The sequence below is a fragment of the Pinus tabuliformis genome, chromosome 1_2 (assembly GCF_031772625.1).
Source record: "Pinus tabuliformis cultivar Carrire ecotype Pingquan chromosome 1_2, CPIR1, whole genome shotgun sequence".
Taxonomy (NCBI): domain Eukaryota; kingdom Viridiplantae; phylum Streptophyta; class Pinopsida; order Pinales; family Pinaceae; genus Pinus; species Pinus tabuliformis.
The window spans coordinates 1,305,504,026-1,305,522,985 of NC_142298.1; the positions used below are offsets into that span (position 1 = coordinate 1,305,504,026).

Genomic DNA, 18,960 nt, shown 5'->3' on the forward strand with positions numbered 1-18,960 from the left:
CATTCCAGCAGCTCCTCAGCTCCAATCTGCCCTAGAAACCCCAACGTCTGCCTTTCCGGACTGCATCAACCTCTCTCTACCTAGCACTGGCCCTGCGTCAGCCTTAGGAGGCCCTGTGTCAGCTTTTTGGCCCTCTGCATCAACAATGTTGGCCTCTTTGAAGCTCTGCCCAGCGCCTGGCTGCCTCTCCGTGACCCTGCATGAGCTCTGGCTGCTATTGCGTCACTCTCCCAGGCTACTGCACTACTCTCTCGGCGCTATCTCTGGCTCTCTGTCTCTCTGTACTCAATGCCCCTTAGCTGCAACTCCGATCACTGATTCTATCTCTCTTAGCAAACCTCGCTCTAGAGAATAGAATCACTGATCACTCTGGTGTGCTCACCAAGTGACCCTCTTATACTTTTCTCGTTGACATATCAACGACCGAGATTAAGTCCGTAATCAACAGCTAAAATTACATATGGCTTGATCCATGTCTTTTGGACCATTCTAACACAGTTTCATATTAAGTCACATTAATATTTTAATTTCCCTAAGTTTAGACTTAGGGACTCCATTAAAAGTATTAATTATTTTAATATCTTCTCAACTGTTTAGAATCTTTCCAAACCCTTTTTGGGTATTGGAGATCTCATATGCCCCAACCTTTCCACCAAATTTCGTGGCTAGAGCACATTTGATGCTACCCCCAATCAACAATCACCTCGTTCAGTACTAAGATTTGGAACTCATGTTACAGTTTTTTTGAGAATTCTCAGAGCCCCATGGTACAAATGTCCCATCCTTCTATGCCATAGTTCATTCAAATCCTTGTTTGCATTACTACTTATCAGTGCCATTGGTGATTCTATCTGCAACCTGTACATCCTGTTACTTTTGATTCCGATCTGGACCTTCTCTTTCCAGCTCGGGTGTTTGACATATACTTTCTCCTTAATGAAGAAAACGTCATAGCCCTTGCTTTGAAGTTGAGATACAGAAAGTAAGTTCATCTCCAGTCCTAGCACATGCAACACATTGGTAGCTCAGAACCGCTCTCCAGCTTCTGTTTGAAAAACTATAGTACCTTTCCCGATTGGAGTACACTTTGTGTTATTCCCCATGGTGATTTGAAAATTCATTCATTCTTCTTGATAATCTGAAAAGCATTCTCGGATTTCTGTCATATGCCAGGAAGCTCCACTATCTATATACCAAACCCCTGAGGAGGCAGAGTCTGGTACGCAAGCTACTTCTTCTTCCAATCTGGAAGCCAACATAGAATAATCGTAATTTTTGTCTCTTGTGCATTCTTTTGAAAATTTGCACGAGTCCCCTTGAGTGGATGCCTTTGCATCATGCTCTTGACCCATAATAGATTTTCCCTTTTTATCGCCAAATCTTTGCTCTCATACCATGTGAAAATTTCTAAACAGAAATTCTATTATTGCAGTAACTGATTTATTTAACCTACTTATTATTTCCAATAAGTTATTTATGAAATCCCTTCTGTAAATATTAAAATAAATTCTATAGCAGATATCACACCATCATACAAAAATAAATATATGCACCAGAATCAATCACATCAACACAATTATTTTTGGACAATTGTCCCCGGAAAAACCCAATGCGGGAAAAGCAATGCAATAGAGGAGGGTTTTATTAATCTTCAACAACAATCACTTTTACAGAAAAATTTACATAAACACTGGGAGAAAACACTTGAGACTTTTCTTTGAGACTTTCTGACACCCTGGAGAGCTTCCTTTCACTACTGTGTCAACCCTGTGTCATTCTGCGTGGCTCTGGTCCCTCTCTGCATCATCCCTGCGTCTCTCTGATCTGTGTCTCCCTTTGCGCTCTCTCGGAGTCCCTATGTCACTTCTTTTGAGCTCCCCTGACTGCTGCTAATCCCCCCTTCTTCCTCCACCCTGTAATTCTCCCTCTGAAAATCGATCTCCTTCTATTTGAGAATCGGTTTTCATTGAGATATTGAGTATCTGCTGGTCTTTCTCCAATTGACCATCAAGCCTCCTTTTATACTTTAGTCGTTGATTAAGTCCCTAATCAACGACTAAGATTAGATTTGGTTTGATTCTCATCATTTAGAACCTTCTCACCCAGTCTTATATTAATACCCATTAATATTTTAATTTTCCTAAGTTTAGACTTAGGAGCTCCATTAAAAATATTAATTATTTTAATATCTCTCCAACCGGATGGAATTTCCCAAAACGATTTTTGGTTTTGGAGATTTTATGTGCGTTAGGCTCTCCACCAGTTTTCATGGCTAGAGCACATCTGATGCTACCACAAATCAACACTTGTTTCATTTTAAGATGGGAATACTGGTAGATGTCATAGTGAAGTGTTGAGTTCTAATTTTGAATTCTATTTTCTCATTTGTTTTTTATCTTTTTGTACATGCTTATTGCTTTTATGACTTGGCTTTATTCTATTTGTCCTTTACTTTTTAAGAACATTAGCCTGAGTTTGTTTATAGATCTGACATTATCTTTTTGTTTTTCATGATTATTGATGTCTTATCAGATAATCCACTAGTATCTTTTGAAAGTAAGGAAAGTGAGAGAGCTCTGGGTCTGGGGATTGCAAGATACAAGGCTGTTACCCGCATTGTTTGTTTATGTCTCTCTGAAATGGGTGATGAAAGTCTTGTGTTGCATCTTGTGGAGCCTACAATCTTTCAAGAACTTGTAAGTCTAATGCAAATATTATTTTCTTTCTATTCCTAGCTACATGGATATAAAAAATCCTTTAGTTAAAAGGACTTATTGTGCTTCTATCCCAGATATTGGTAGTTATGGCAATCATACCTAGATTGTGTAAGTTTTATTATTTTTCATTATTCAGGATCTCTCTCTTTATGAACTTGTGGAAAATGTTCAGATGATGTCAACAAAGTTGGTGTCTCAAGAATCTCTAGTTTTTTAATTCCTCTTGAATATAGTATTCACGAATGACTTAAGTTTTGTGGTTGTTCGTTATATATTAATAAGATTATCATAGTATATCTCAATACGATTGATAACAAATGTCTTGCTGATGCTTTGTAACTACTTCGTTGAAATTGCAGGTCCATAATCCACCTCTTGACATCACTTGTGCCTTGCTTAGGGTGGTGGTAGTGCTTAGCACAAAAATGGTGCAACTACCTGTACAGTTTATTGATGTTTTGCCCCAGTATATTTATGAGTATATGATAAATATCAGTCATGTAAGTTTTCCAGCAGAACTCATATAAGGCATATCTCTGATTTTCCACTTATTGTATGGTTCATTTCTGTTGTTATTGGTATGAAAACTGTTTTCTTGATAGGCATTAACCCAGGGATGTTCTTAATGGCTTCCATCTTTCTGTTGATTGGATGAAGGATCACTATCTCTACTTGGAACCAAAGGATTTCTTCTTTTTATCTTTGCTCATGTGCTGACAGCTAAAAAATCGGTTGATCTTTTTCCTCAACATTTAAAATATGGACTTCTAGGTAATGCCACAATTTGAGTAATGTTTTGGGATTAATCATATCATAAGATAAGATAATTTTAGCAATGATTGACAAATGACCACAAATGTAGGTCAGTGGGACTGAAGAGTACAACCAGTATGAACATAATGCGGAAATGCTAGCGCAACTCCTAGAAAAGGCCAAAAATAATACAAATAGAGAAACATACATATATGTATAAAACGGTGATGAAGGTAGGATGATATAAAAAATAGTAAGTTTCTCCAAGACTGGAAAGGTGGACAACGAAAGAAAAGAACCTGTTAAGAGAGATAGAGAGAGTGTAAAGACTGTAAACAGATGTAAAAACAACAGTAAGGAATTTATATAATGAACCTGTAAACAATTTCCTGAGATCTTACTAAATCAATTAACCGAACTGCTGAGGTACCTACCTGCGCCGCTGCGGTTGAAGATGCCTCCGGCTGCGCTGCAACAGTTTCCAAAAGACCTAATCCCCCCAGCCAAACTGAGCAGGGCCTGGCTGCTCAATCCAGTAAGCTTCTTAACAAAAGCCGACTGTTCCCCCGTGGTCAGAGCCTCAAAACACTCAAGCTCTTCCTGTGGATGATTTCCTTCTCCTTCAAAATTCTTCCTTTTGGTTTTTTTTGTCCCCCTTCAGAAATCCATGTCCTGTGGTTTTATTTTGTTGTTTGGCGGTGGCCGCTCTTACATCTGCAACCCACCGCTGAACCTGTTGATGACACGCCCTTTCTTACGTATTCCTCCCTTATCTCTTTTAAGGTCGAGGATGTACATGATTTATGTTTTTGGATTCATAATATATTTTTATTAAAATATTCCTTTAATATAACACTATATCGTATATATATCACATTATAATTTAATATATCAGTTTACATTATAAACATTATGTTTTAATATATAACATTGTTTTATTATATATTTTCTTTAATATAACATCATAACTTTATACTTAGATGCCTTTTTAATTAATTATGTTTATATATATTTTAAAATTTATTTTATTAATTTATTAGTATAATTTTTATCAATAATCTGGAATATATAATATATATAGTCCTCTTTTAAGATCTACCCATACATTAAGCAATATTGATGAATGAGTAGAACTTCTATTCAAAGAAGTGTCATGATATTTAGCACTTATAATCAATTTAGTATAAAATACTAGTGCGGTGTATGCGACACATGCATATGTAGCTATCCTGCTATTATTCTCGCGTTCTTTATATTTATAGATGGGTCGTTACATACACTCCCCCTTCAGAAAATCTCGTCCCGAAGTTAGAGTTTTTATCTTATCTGATTACTTGTAATAGCAATTAGTATATTCTTCTTATAAGGAGACTATAAAATTGGTGTTTTGAAATATTTTTAGGTTTATGATTTTAATGGTTATGCCTTGCCCTATCCAAGTTCCCAAGCTATTCTAAAATCATCATATACTTCCTAATCTTTTCCGCTCCCATCCTATCCGTCCTCTACTGGAGTATGCCATGGCGTTAGTTTTACTGACCTAACCATTCATAAACTCTAAGGGTGACAGCGTCGGTTATACTGTCCTGATTCCCAGTAGGCATTCGACAGTCATCATCACATGTCTAGGGGAGCGTGATTTGCACAGTCCTCCCATGACTCCAGGGTTCAGAGGAAAACCGGTGGGCAACACCTCCACCCCTCCCAGTAGAATTAGGGTTAATACCCTATCATAGAATATCTTCGAGCCTTAATTGTTCTGAGGTTCTGTCATCACGTGGTCATTTTGGTAACTGTTTATTATCTGCAATCATACACTTATCCATGCATTTATAAAATGTGCATTAGCATATTCAAAATAACTTATGTATAATTCACATATGTCAACTACAGTATAACATATTTTGCCATATTCTATTCAGGTCATTGACTTTCATTTACAATGTAATTATTCCTTGATTTCTATTCCATTGATCATATTGACATTTATAAATAAAACAGATTTATAATATCTTAATTCCTATCAGAAGTAAAATAATTTAATTGTCTTAAAATTTACTTTGACAACTATAATTTAGTAAGATCAGTAACATATTTCATTTTGGTATCCATGTACCAACATAATTTAAACATAGATTACGTCACAAAATTTCACGTTTATATATAATCATTCAAAATGGTTCTGAGTCTCTGATTTGCAGTGAAGTAAATATATACTAAACATAGTTTAAAGTTCTTCAAAATTGACACAGATTTGGGTATCTTTGACATATGTCTTCTGTATCTTCCCAAGTAGCTGATCCAGGACTATACTTGTCCCATTGGACCGTAACTTGGTCTACCAGGCGATTCCTGAGCTGTCGACCCTACGTTCCAGTATACGCAATGGTTCCACTGATACGATTCCCTTGTTCGATACCTGCAATTCCTTCCATTGAAGGTTATGAGATTGATCAGCTATATAATGTGTTAATATAGATACATGAAATACGTTATGAATTTTATGCAGGTGAGGTGGCAGGGCAAGACAATAGGCGACAGGTCCAACTCTTTCTAGGACTTTAAATGGTATTATGGTCCAATAAATCGGGGTGACAACTTTGTCCCTTTTCCAAATCGAATAGTATTTTTATTTGGTTTGACGCGGATGAAAACCTAATCCTCTACTTCGTACTTCCTATCAGTTCTGTGAGCATCAGCATAACTCTTTTGTCTATCCTGTGCTTCCTTTAATCGTTGTCTAATTTGTCTTACCTGCTCTTCCATTTCTTGAATAGGCGACAGGTCCAACTCTTTCGAGGACTTTAAATGGTCCAATAAATCAGGGTGACAACTTCGTCCCTTTTCCAAATCGAATAGTACTTTTATTTGGTTTGATGCGGATGAAAACCTAATCCCCTACTTCATACTTCCTATCAGTTCTGTGAGCATCAACATAACTCTTTTGTCTATCCTGTGCTTCCTTTAATCGTTGTCTAATTTGTGTTACCTGTTCTTCCATTTCTTGGATTAATTCTGGTCCTATCATCACTCAATCTTCTAACCTGTCCCAACTTAACGGTGTTCTGCGAGATCTACCGTATAATGCTTCAAATGGAGGCATTCCAATCGAACTGTGGTGATTGTTATTGTATGCGAATTTGACTAAGGGTAAGTACTTTTCCCAGTGTGATTGCTGATCCATAACATACATTCTCAACATGTCTTCAAGTACTTGATTTACCCTTTTCTGTTTTCCCATTAGTCTCGGGATGGTAAGCAGTGCTTAAATTTAGTTGAGTTCCTAAGGATGACTGCATGCAAGTCCAGAATCTTGAAGTGAATCGTGAATTTTTATCAGATATAATCTTCTTAGGTACTCCATGAAATCTGATAATTTCATTTATGAATACTCGAGCTACGTCAACAACATCGTAAGTATCTCTTACGGGGATGAAATGGGCGCTTTTTGTTAATTTATCCACTACTACCAGAATGGCATTGTGTCTTTGAGAAGTAAGAGGTAGTCTAGTGATGAAATCCATAGAAATGATCTCCCATTTAGACATAGGAATGTCGTGAGGTTGTAAGAGACCCGCTGGGTGACAATGATCTGCTTTTACTTGTTGACATTCCAAACATTTTGCAACAAATTGAACGATATCACGTTTCATGCTCGACCAGAAGAAGAGTTTCTTGGTATCCGCATACATTTTCCCTACTCCAGGATGTGCACAATATACTACTCTGTGGGCTTCCTTAAGGATAGTGGCTCGAAGATCCGTATTATTAGGAATATACATCCTTCCATGAAATCGTAAGATTCCATCATTTTCTAGTTCATATCCTTCAAACTAGATTCTTTTGGCTTTTTACCCTCAAGACTAGATTTCACCTTTAAATACCAGCTATCTTTTATGAGATGTTCCAGTATTCGTTGTCTTAAGTCTACTTTGATAGGTATGAGAGAAAATATCCGAGATCTTTTGCTTAAAGCATCTGCTACTACATTTTATTTTCCCTTAATGTATGATATTCCAAAGTCATATTCACTTAGGAATTCATTCTATCGTCTTCGTCTGGCATTTAAGTCTCTTTGGGTGAACAAATATTGTAGACTTTGATGGTCGCTTGTAAGTACAAAACTTCGTCCCACTAGATAGTGTCTCCAAATCTTTAAAGCTAGCACTACAACGACCAATTCTAAATCGTGAGTAGCATAGAGTTCTTCATGAGTTTTTAACTTTCTGGAAGCATATGCTACCACTACTCTATCCTGCATCAATATTGCACCCAGCCCTTGTTTGGACGCATCAGTACATATCGTAAAATCCTTGTCCGTATCAGGGACTTTTAGGATTGGTGCAATTGTGAGTAGTCTTTTGAGTTCAGAGAATGCTTTATTACATTCCTCAGTCCATTCATACTTAACACCTTTATGCTGAAGAGTTGTAATCGACTTTGCGATTTTGGAGAATCCCTCCACAAATCTTCGGTAGTAACCAGCTAAACCCATAAAGCTTCGTATTTCATGTGTGTTTTTTGGTATTGGCCATTCCATGATTGCTTTTACCTTCTTAGGGTCTACTGAAATCCCTTCACCTGATATGATATGACCTAAGTAATGAATCTTTTCCTGAAAGAATGAACACTTGGATGATTTTCCATACAACTGATGTTTTCTAAGGCAGGACAATAGTATCCGTAAATAATCTTCATGCTCTTTCTTATTCTTGGAATCGATGAGAATATCATCTAAAAAGACTTGTACAAATTGATCAAGATATTCGCGGAAAACGCTGTTCATAAGGTTCATGAATATTGCTAGTGCATTTGTTAACCCAAATGGTACCATAGTAATTTGTAATGTCCAAAATTTGTCCGGAATGCAGTCTTACAAATATCGTTTTCAGAAATCCTTAGCTGATGGTGGCCTGATTGAAGGTCAATTTTTGAAAAGATAGCAGCTCCTTTCATTTGATCGAAAAGATCATCGATTCGAGGCATAGGATATTGATTCTTTACTGTAGCTCGATTCAAGTCTCGATAATCTATGCATAATCTTAAAGATCTATCTTTTTTCTTCACAAAAATTATAGGAGCACCCCAAGGTGATACACTGGGTCGAATATGTCCTATATCCAATAGTTCCTTCAATTGAATTTGCAATTCTTGAAGTTCTGGAGTTGTCATTCTATAAGGTGTGTTGTCGCGCAAACTGGCACGACAACGCTCAGACCGGGGGCTGTCACTCTGATCCCCGGTCTCTCCGTTTAAGCCTGTCTCCCACGGCTAAGGGGGGTAGACCCTGAGGAAAGATGAAGGCCAACTGCCAAACAATTGGGCCGGGAGACGAGAAGCACTAAAATGGTTTGATGAATTGGGCAGACCAGTGCCTTAAAAGATCCAAATGACTGCTAGCTAGATGATATGAGAACGTGAACCACGGACAGCAATCATCAGAGAAAAGAGAGCAATGCTTTAAATATTCAATAAAACCACAACGCTCTTCAAATAATGATATCCAGCAAACTAAAAGAGATAAATTGCTTTAACAACAGTGAAACCAGATATTTGTTTTGTGTTCAGATCTCGACATGAAAGATAGGCAATGATAAGCAACTGAAGATGACAAAATAATTTTCAAATTTTTTTTTTTTTTTTTAAACAAAACTATTGAAATCTAATTAAAATCTAGATTAAAACTAAGCTAAAAATAAAAATAAGTTAAAATCTACAAATTTTAAAATCTAACAAATCTAAAATATAAAACAAACCTAAACTAGCCCCTTCTCATCACACATTTTTTTTTTTTTTTTTTTTTTATAGTTCTATAAATAAAACTTAACTAAAATGGAAATCTAATAACTAAAAAAAAAAAAAAAAAAATATAACGCATATCCTAACATTAAGCTTGAGACTATACTAAAATCAAAACCTAAAAAAAAAAAGGACCACGCAGATGTATACGTTAATGAAACTAAGGAAATGAAACTGACTAAAGGCTAACCCTAGCAAGTGGGAAGTTGAACAATTATGCACGCCCAAACAAAAATCAAACGATACGCAGACGCAGAGGGAAACACCTAAGAAATTTCGACCTGAAAACGATTTTGAAGCAATGCCTACGGAGGATGATACGCAGAGAAAAAAAAAAAGGCAGTTATATGAAATGAGACCCTCACCTGGACGCAAGACCTCCCTATCCACGCATAACAAACAGCCCACGAGGAAAGAAGACAACTGGAAAAGCTTCGATAGCAGACGGCAGAGGCGGAAATGCACAGCACACGAATTCAGCTCACGTTTTTCTTTTCAGAATTTTACCCTTTTGCTTTGAAAAACTGATGGCAAGCAGATTTACGCTGAGGAAAATGAAGAAGGAAGAGAGACGGGGGTTGGAAAAGGCAAATGCTGAGACGGCAGAGAAGAAGCGACAGTCTTAAATGCTGAACGCTTGACCCTTCAATTATATGCGTATTTAAATGAACCGTGACTGCAGGAGGGAGTCAATCTAGAACACGACAGAGGCCTGGGGAATTATGGCTATGCCGGCAAAATAAAATGTGAATGCAGACGCTTGAACCAAATCGAAACTCAAAAGGAAATATGCAGATGGCGTGAATCCGAAAAGAAGCACGCAACCTGGCCAGCGATAACAGAAGATTGCAAACGATGGGGAGGCCTACACGACGGCTAAGTTATGGCTTTTTCTCTTGCAGGTTTAAATGACATACATAACCCAATGCTTACTTGGAAAACAAATTTGAAATGCACAGTCATATGAATTCAACAGGCAGAGGGTGATAGCAGCAAAGACGGCTTGGTACTTATCTGATGCATGCAAACAGCAAACAGAGAGGGCCACGATAGGGTTTCATATACAGTCGACAGCAGCAGTAAATCATTTCCAACGCAGACGATCACTTCATATTTATTGACAGAGGCTACAGCAGTAAAGAAAGAATGGAACCTGGTATACAAGACAACGCAGTAAACTTCAATACAACGACCAGCTCCTCGTACAATACCCGTAGTGTAGTTTACTGGTGTTGTGCCCTTTCAAAATTCAGTTCATAACCCCTGCTACAGCCACACCACGATATATGCGAGAGTTTAAAGTGAAAACCCTTCAAAACTAACCTCAAATCAAAATTTTAAAGCTCTGGAACAGCCAGATTTAACCATAATGACAGTAATGTTCTTGAAATATCAGGAGAAAATTCACTGTGAACTTCACTGTAAATCAGAAAAATTTCTCAATGTAAAACATGAAATAAACTTGAAATAATTAACCCAGGGCACAATCAGCTGGGCTCTGCATAGAACAGCCTGTGGGAGTCGGCTGGTTCAGCCCAGAATTTCCCCAAACGCCCACAAATAACCTTCACCTAAAAGTTTCCTGCACACCTCAAGCAAGCATCAGCAAACAAGGGCAAGAGATGCTGCTAGATTTCAAGAGAAAATGGAGATACCTGCCATTTTCCAGAAACCCTACAGCATTCAGACCCTAGCACGTGAGCAAGATACCTGTACTCACAATGCTCTGAAAAAAATCAGCTATTTTAACTGTTGAAAAACTGAAATATGCAGAAATTCAAACACCTCACAGCAGTTCCAGAGAGTAACACCAGCCAGTTTGAACCCCAAAGTCTTTTTATTAATCAGAAATCAGTTTACAAGAGAGCTTTCAGTACAGACTCACAGATCAGATAAACCTGAAAATGACCTCCTAAGACCCTACATAAAGGAAATGATCCCAACGGCTAGTTTTGGGTGATCCACAAAAATATTATTATTTTATTGCTTAGGGTTTTTGCTTTATGCTTTTTATTTTTTATTATTTTTATTTTTCAAATTTTTTTAAATTTTTTAAATTTTTAAATTTTTTTTAAATTTTTTATTTTTTATTTTTTATTTTTTATTATATATGAATTTATTATTTTTATTTATTAAAAAAAATTTTAAATTTATTTTAAGACGGATCATCAAACCCAGCCGTTGGAATCATCACCTAGCACCTAGGACCTAGGACTCATGAGGGGATTTACAACATTTTCAACCCTCAAGACACATTTCATCATGATTTTTTTACAATTTTTACAATTTACATCTCAAAGGGATGAATCCACTTTAACATAGACCCTCATAGACCACCCAGATCTGCGACACAACTATAATCTAGCAGAGTAACACGCTAGGATTCTCCTAAAGTCCTAATAACGAAATGCATCCCGGCTTTGGGGTTGGGTTTGAAGGAAAACTCTGCCGATCCATGGATCGGTGAGACTAAAAACCTCCCGGGACGCAGATCGTCATTAGAAAGTTAGGTCCACCTAAGCAACTTTACATACATGACTCTGATCTGCTTAGATTATTTACATTTCAAACATGCAGACTGGGTTTACAACAAAAATGATCAAGCTGTCGATGACTGTAGGCTGGCACGGACATGTCGCTCAGGAGCTATCCTTCTCTGCCAACAGGAAGGAGGTGTACTGCATGGGTAGTTGACCAGTAGTGGTCAACATCTGGCTCTACTTGGGGACACGTTGCTGCACTGGTAGGAATGTGAGAATCCAGAATCTGCATCCATACAACACACAAATAAAAATAAGTAGCGTCCATTCCCAAATCATCATATGCATTAAGTACAGGAAAAATAAAAGCTCTTCATTTATTGACTAACTAATAACATGAAAAGTAAATCTAATCCTAAAAACAGAAATAAAATGCTGAAAAGACAAGGAGTAGGGATAGAAATACAATACAAAAGATGCCCCATGGCATCAGATATCATCTCTGAAGAACATCTTGAGCATTTGGCCGTTCGCTGGTAGATGAAGTGGTTCACCATCCAATCTGCTCAAGTAGAATGAGTTTGGCCCCGCTATATCTCTAATGATGTATGGTCCCAGCCACAAGCTGTCAAACTTCTTATGTTTTCCCGGTTTTTTCATTCTTGCGATCCCAAAGTAAAGCCATATCGCCAAAATAATTCGCCCCTTCTCATCATAAGGAAATCCAACATGGATTGGTTTTCCATAAATATCTTCTGCATTTTCATTATCATTCTCAAAAAGATACACACGATCACATGCCCCGACAATGCACTGTGGTTGGGTGTAAGTGCATCCTAGTTGAGAACTCTTTGTATCAAGACTCAGTGAAGGGTCCAGCAGCCTTTCCGTGACATAGGAAAAATTCTCCCAAGGTGTCATTGAGCTGGTATTTTGATCTTTACCATCTTTGCACAAATCACACTGGCATGGATTCATTGCATTTTTATCCATCACACAGGGTATTGGCATTGCTTCTTTGCCAAAGCTCAAGTTATTAAGTAATATGATAGTTTTTCTTTGGTGACCCTTTTTACTGTCAAATGAATTGAGCACCAAGTGGGTCTCTATATTTTCCCATGCCTCCTTGATATCAGTGTTTTTTGCATCCCCCTCAAGATCATTCACCTGTAGTGTAAGAGAGTCAAAGCATAATTTAGGAAGAGGCATTAGCAGAATAGAAGGTTTGGGATCAGCCTTGGGTTTGCACCTTTTGGGACAAATATAACTTTCCCTGTGCCACTCAACTCTGATATTTTCCTCACTACAAAGCTTCACAGCCTTTAGAATTGTTTCCGGATTAGCATCACTCGAATGGAAATTGCAATTATTCATAGAATTGTTAAGCCTCTGTTGCTTCCTGTCAAACTGTTCGCAGGATACCGGGACTTCCGACTGCTCTTTCTGCATGATGGCATGTATTTTTTCACACTTTTCTGCGCAATTTTCAGAAGGCAAACCATTCATCTGGCACTGAGATAACTCTTTAGATCGAGAACCAGCATCAAACTCAGCAGTATCAAATTGATTAGGTAGATCAATTTCATGCTCTCTGGCAGTCAGAATAGGTTTCTCTGGATGACAGTTCATGTGCTCTTCCACGTGATATGTAGTGTTGCTTTCTCCCTGAGTTCCTGGTTTTCTACGAGCTTTGAAATTGCCAGTTCCTTCCATTCTTTCATGTGGATGAACATCTAATCCAGTGGAGTTGTGCAAGTCAGTTATTGATTGGCTTGAGCTGAAATGCATAAGTTTTCTGGCATGCTCATCATTACATGCTCTATTATTGTCTGAATATCTGTCATCTGCATTGTTCCAGTTTGCTGATTTTCTAATTTGTGAGTTACTTCCACTGTCAGCTGTGGATGGTATCCTTCTGTATAAATTCAAGATTTTTTCTGAAAGTTTACCATACACCAAATTGACCTCCCCCTTCTTACACTCAAAGTTTAGCTGTGATTTTGCAAGTTCAAGTGAGGCCTCGATATCCATCTCATATTTCAAGGAACTGGCCGCCACCAAACACGTGCATATCTCAATAGCTTGTGCCAAGCTTCTCTGTTTAATGAAAAGCTGATAATTGTTGATCACATAAACAAGTGACTCCTCCACCACTTTTGTAACTCCTTCCGGTAAATGCAATACATGGCACAATTGTACAATCTCTGACTTCATTCTGACATAAAGATTTTGTTGTGTAGATTTTAATGCTTCATTATCCTCGCTTTTCTTTCTGGCAATTACAGCTACATGTTTGTATCTTACCGCTGTTTGAGACATTCTAAAGTTTGGCTTGTTAATCCTCCACTTTGGTTTGAAAAGCTCATTCCTTTGATTGAGATGGGGCTTGAATGTAGATCTGGAATCTAGATGGGTAGATCGATGATGACGTCCAAGATCTGGGAGAAGACTAAACTTCATCCCACAGAATCTACATGAAAATTTTTTCAGTGTGTCACAAATAAAAGTCCTCACTTCACCTTTGCCTATATCCTCACCATGAATAGACATACTAATGTGATTTCTTTCCATTTTATGCTTAGGATCAAACTTCCAATCTGATTCTTGCTTGGAATTACCTAACTTTAGAGGTTCATCTTGCTTGTCTTGCTCAGTCTTGAAAGGCATTGTTGATTCTGCACTGTTAACCTGCTCTTTAGCACCAAAGGAATTGTTGAGTTGCTCAGGGTGAGTGAGTAATACATGCTGCAACAGCTGATCACAATTCACAATGATAAAATGACTGTTACAGGATATAAAAAAATACTTTGTACATTTCTCAAGAGGAATTCCACCATGGTGCACCTTCACATGCCTCTCAAGACCTCTTTTGTAGGTAAATGAACTGCTACAATTGAGACAAGCATATCCTTTAAAATGATGTTCAGCTGCCTTCTTATGAATGGTGAGACAATGGGGACCGAGGGTTTGTAAATCAGAAAACTGCTCACCACAACCTTTGCACCCTTGGTGTTGAACTTCAACAGAAGAAGAATAATGAACAGCATCACAATCCTCCATCCAATCCACAGGGCTGTGCTCAGCTGTGCCATTGTTCACTGCTGCAACAGAACCAAGGGTTTTATGTGTGTCATCAGCCTCATGAACATCATCAATTGATGGAATGCTTGCTGTAACATTCCCTTCTATTGGCTGAAAACTGAAGTATGCTGCCATTTTCTCTTTTTCAGCTGTTACTTCCATTAATAATGCTTCTGCATCTTTCATATTTTTTGACAGCTTGTCATCAATGCAATCCAAACCTCTGTTCTCAAAATCTGAATCATAGTTACCTCCTCCTGACTGGCACATATTCATGTATTTATGTAAGAGATCCTTAGGCTGACACGTTGCTTCAGAGCTTGTAGTTTTGAAAATTCCATTCAACATTGATGCAGTGTATCTATGACGAAACCCCAGTGAGTTTGGTAAATGCTTTTCATAATAAGATGAACCTTGTTTTGCCCTGCATGTGCATTGGCCACCATGATTGCAGCAACTTCCAATACAACGCAAACAATTTGTACTCCTATATGAGACTTTAGAAGCAGCCCTTTCTGGCAGCGAAGAACCATGCAATCGATTCCTTTCAATTAGATAATTTTCATCATGCAATTTCTGGGACACACCTCCTGAAACTCTTTCCAGGTCTGAAATGGGCAGAAAACTTTGTTCATTTTGACTTCCTTTGTGATGAAAGTTTGCAGAAGTTGCTTCCTTCTCAGATGATTGTCTCTCAACAGACCCTCTTGCCCTCTTTGGGTTACTTCCTAAACTACTGGAACTTGGGTTTCCATCACAGCTGTCCAAACTATGGCTGTCCCGAAGCATATGTTTCAAACAAAAAGATGCTCCATTACGGGTTCGGTGGGTACACCTCCTTCCATATTTGGTCATTCCCTGACATATCGAAAATTTCAGTTCTGCATGCATGTTTGCTGATGAAGACCCAACCTGATTAACTCTAGGAACATTATCTGGAGTACAAAAACTTAAATGCTTCCAACAATAAGGTCCTCCATTGATTGCCCTAATCTTATCATCGGGAGGAATTATGAAATTGGACATGATAGAGTGTTTCCCGATGTCAGATTGTTCTCTAATTATTTCGTTATGAGGCTTCTTAGGATCTTCAACATGAAATTTCCTCTCGGGCTCTCTATTTAGCCTAATAAAACCATCACCGCTAGGAGAAGGAATCATAGCATATGACCAATTCATTTGAATGCTTCCTCCTAGATCAGAGGCCCACTTTCTAGATAACAACATACCCCAAGCATCAGGTACATCAACGACAACAATATCCATAACAACCATGATGTCTGGGTAAACTGAAAGATGAACTTGTAAATCCTTGATTAAACCATGTACTTCGATTTTCTTGGAATCCATGGCACATATATTATAGTAGGGTCTGGAAACTCTTAAATTAAGCTGTTCCATGACCCTTTTAGTCATAACGCAAGCAGATGCGCCTGAATCCAACATGCAGTTATTCAATTTATACCCATTGACCAATAAGGTGATAAAGAAGGGTTGATGGTCTTTGTTATCAGCATCTACGCTTTGCAGATAAATAGGAGCATCATGATAATCAACCTCGCGAATCTTCTGTTGAGAAGCGTTGACTTGAGGACCCTGAATTGCTTTTAGTAACTTGTCTTTTTGGGAAGGGATCTTAGCGATCTCAGATACAGGAACCCAGATTTTAGCATTATTAAACCAACTCCCCAAATCGACATCTATTCCAGAGTTTATGCCAGGGTTTAGAGTTTGAGAGGGAATTTGATTCCCGCTCTGATCTCTATCCCTTCTCTGGTATGTTAAACCCTTATCTCTAGCAATTTCTAAAATTTTCTCAGGAGAGGGTTTCTCACCATATAACCTGGCCAAAATGTCATCTTCCTTCTCAAGGTTATTTATATTAAAAGCGGATTGAGGATTCACAACATCATAACTCCTTTCCTTAACCTCTATCCAATCCTTCATGGGCAAAGGAAACTTGCTCCCTACTACATTTATTTGCTCACCTGTCCCAAGCATTCCATTATCGAGAAGTCTTCTGATAATGGGACAAGAGGATTCTTCGTGAAAATCAGCACAAGCACGACAGTAGGGAGGAGCATCATCCACCAGATTGGTAAGCGGATTAGGGGGCCTCTGCTCACTAGTTTGACCCTTTCTTTCCCAGTTACTATTTCTGTTATTATTATTTCGAGGCTGAAAATTTTGCGGTTGCGCTCTTTCCATTTGAATTAACCTATTCTGCAAAGTGTTTATCTCCTTGTTATGATTAATTTCCATGGTTTCAATTTTCTGAAGCAATTTGAGAACAAGTTCATTTTCAGGCTCTTGGGCTGCTTTTCCCTTAGTTTCCTTCAGTTTTGTAGCAGCCCTGTCATAACCTGGGATTTCAGACTTCCCAGAAGCTGCCTTGTCCTTCTCAAGTTCTACAGCTAAGGTTTGGCAAGCTCGATAATCAGTAAGTTTAGCACGCCTTAACTCATAAGATGGCTCAGGACCAAAGGCATCAATATAAAAATCCTGGAGAGTTTTATCTGAAGGTTTATAATCTTGAGGTAGTTCTTTAATAATGCTATTAAACCTTCTATTAAATTCCTCAACAGTTTCGTCTTCTCTCTTTCTCATCAGAGTAAGAGCTCTTACAAGATGTCGTCCCTCTCTTTTATCTCCATATTTTTCTCTAAATGAATTAATGATTGATTGTAAAGAGTCAAAAGAATTAGGAGGTTTTTCTGTAAACCAGTCATGAGCATCACCTCCTAGAGTCAAGATAAAAAGGGTCATCCTGACATCCTCATGATCAAAATCAGGAGATCTAGCGTACTTAGCAATCCATATGTTGAAATCTCGCAAATGGGAATTAACAGTAATGGCATTATCTCCATGAAAGCTAGGCAATTTGTCTATCCCAACAGATGGAATATCATTGGGGGCTCCAGGAATGTTAGAGAAATCACAAGGACCCAACAGACTCATGGTGTTGCGCCTAACCTGACCCCTAAAGAGCAGATGAACGTCAGAAAGGGCTTCTTGTCCAAGATTTGTAAGGAGTGCACGAGAAGCGAGTTTGTGTGATCGCACCCTGTAAACCTTTTCAGGATCCGGAGTGGGGTTGCACAGACTGCCTGGATGTCTTCTAGTGTACACTCTCGCAGATAATAATGGAAGTGGAGTCGCCACTTGAACAAGAAGCTAAGCACGGAAAAGCTTGAAAAACAAGGACCAAGGACAGAAAAACTCTATCCCCGGCAACGGCGCCAAAAAATGTTGTCGCGCAAACTGGCACGACAACGCTCAGACCGGGGGCTGTCACTCTGATCCCCGGTCTCTCCGTTTAAGCCTGTCTCCCACGGCTAAGGGGGGTAGACCCTGAGGAAAGATGAAGGCCAACTGCCAAACAATTGGGCCGGGAGACGAGAAGCACTAAAATGGTTTGATGAATTGGGCAGACCAGTGCCTTAAAAGATCCAAATGACTGCTAGCTAGATGATATGAGAACGTGAACCACGGACAGCAATCATCAGAGAAAAGAGAGCAATGCTTTAAATATTCAATAAAACCACAACGCTCTTCAAATAATGATATCCAGCAAACTAAAAGAGATAAATTGCTTTAACAACAGTGAAACCAGATATTTGTTTTGTGTTCAGATCTCGACATGAAAGATAGGCAATGATAAGCAACTGAAGATGACAAAATAATTTTCAAATTTTTTTTTTTTTTTTTTTTTTTTTAAACAAAACTATTGAAATCTAATTAAAATCTAGATTAAAACTAAGCTAAAAATAAAAATAAGTTAAAATCTACAAATTTTAAAATCTAACAAATCTAAAATATAAAACAAACCTAAACTAGCCCCTTCTCATCACACATTTTTTTTTTTTTTTTTTATAGTTCTATAAATAAAACTTAACTAAAATGGAAATCTAATAACTAAAAAAAAATAAAAAAAAATATAACGCATATCCTAACATTAAGCTTGAGACTATACTAAAATCAAAACCTAAAAAAAAAAAGGACCACGCAGATGTATACGTTAATGAAACTAAGGAAATGAAACTGACTAAAGGCTAACCCTAGCAAGTGGGAAGTTGAACAATTATGCACGCCCAAACAAAAATCAAACGATACGCAGACGCAGAGGGAAA

General features: G+C 38.0%; 1 protein-coding gene across 2 annotated transcripts in view; it reads left to right on the top strand.

The window, feature by feature from the left end:
* LOC149211007 (uncharacterized) overlaps window positions 1-18,960 on the top strand; it is a 467,932-nt gene that overhangs the window by 374,887 nt on the left and 74,085 nt on the right. For both annotated transcript variants that reach the window (XM_089396856.1, XM_089396857.1), the window contains exons 17-18: window positions 2,533-2,696; window positions 3,077-3,217. In XM_089396856.1, coding sequence (XP_089252982.1) covers window positions 2,533-2,696; window positions 3,077-3,217 — 305 coding nt within the window. The remainder of the gene's footprint in view (window positions 1-2,532; window positions 2,697-3,076; window positions 3,218-18,960) is intronic.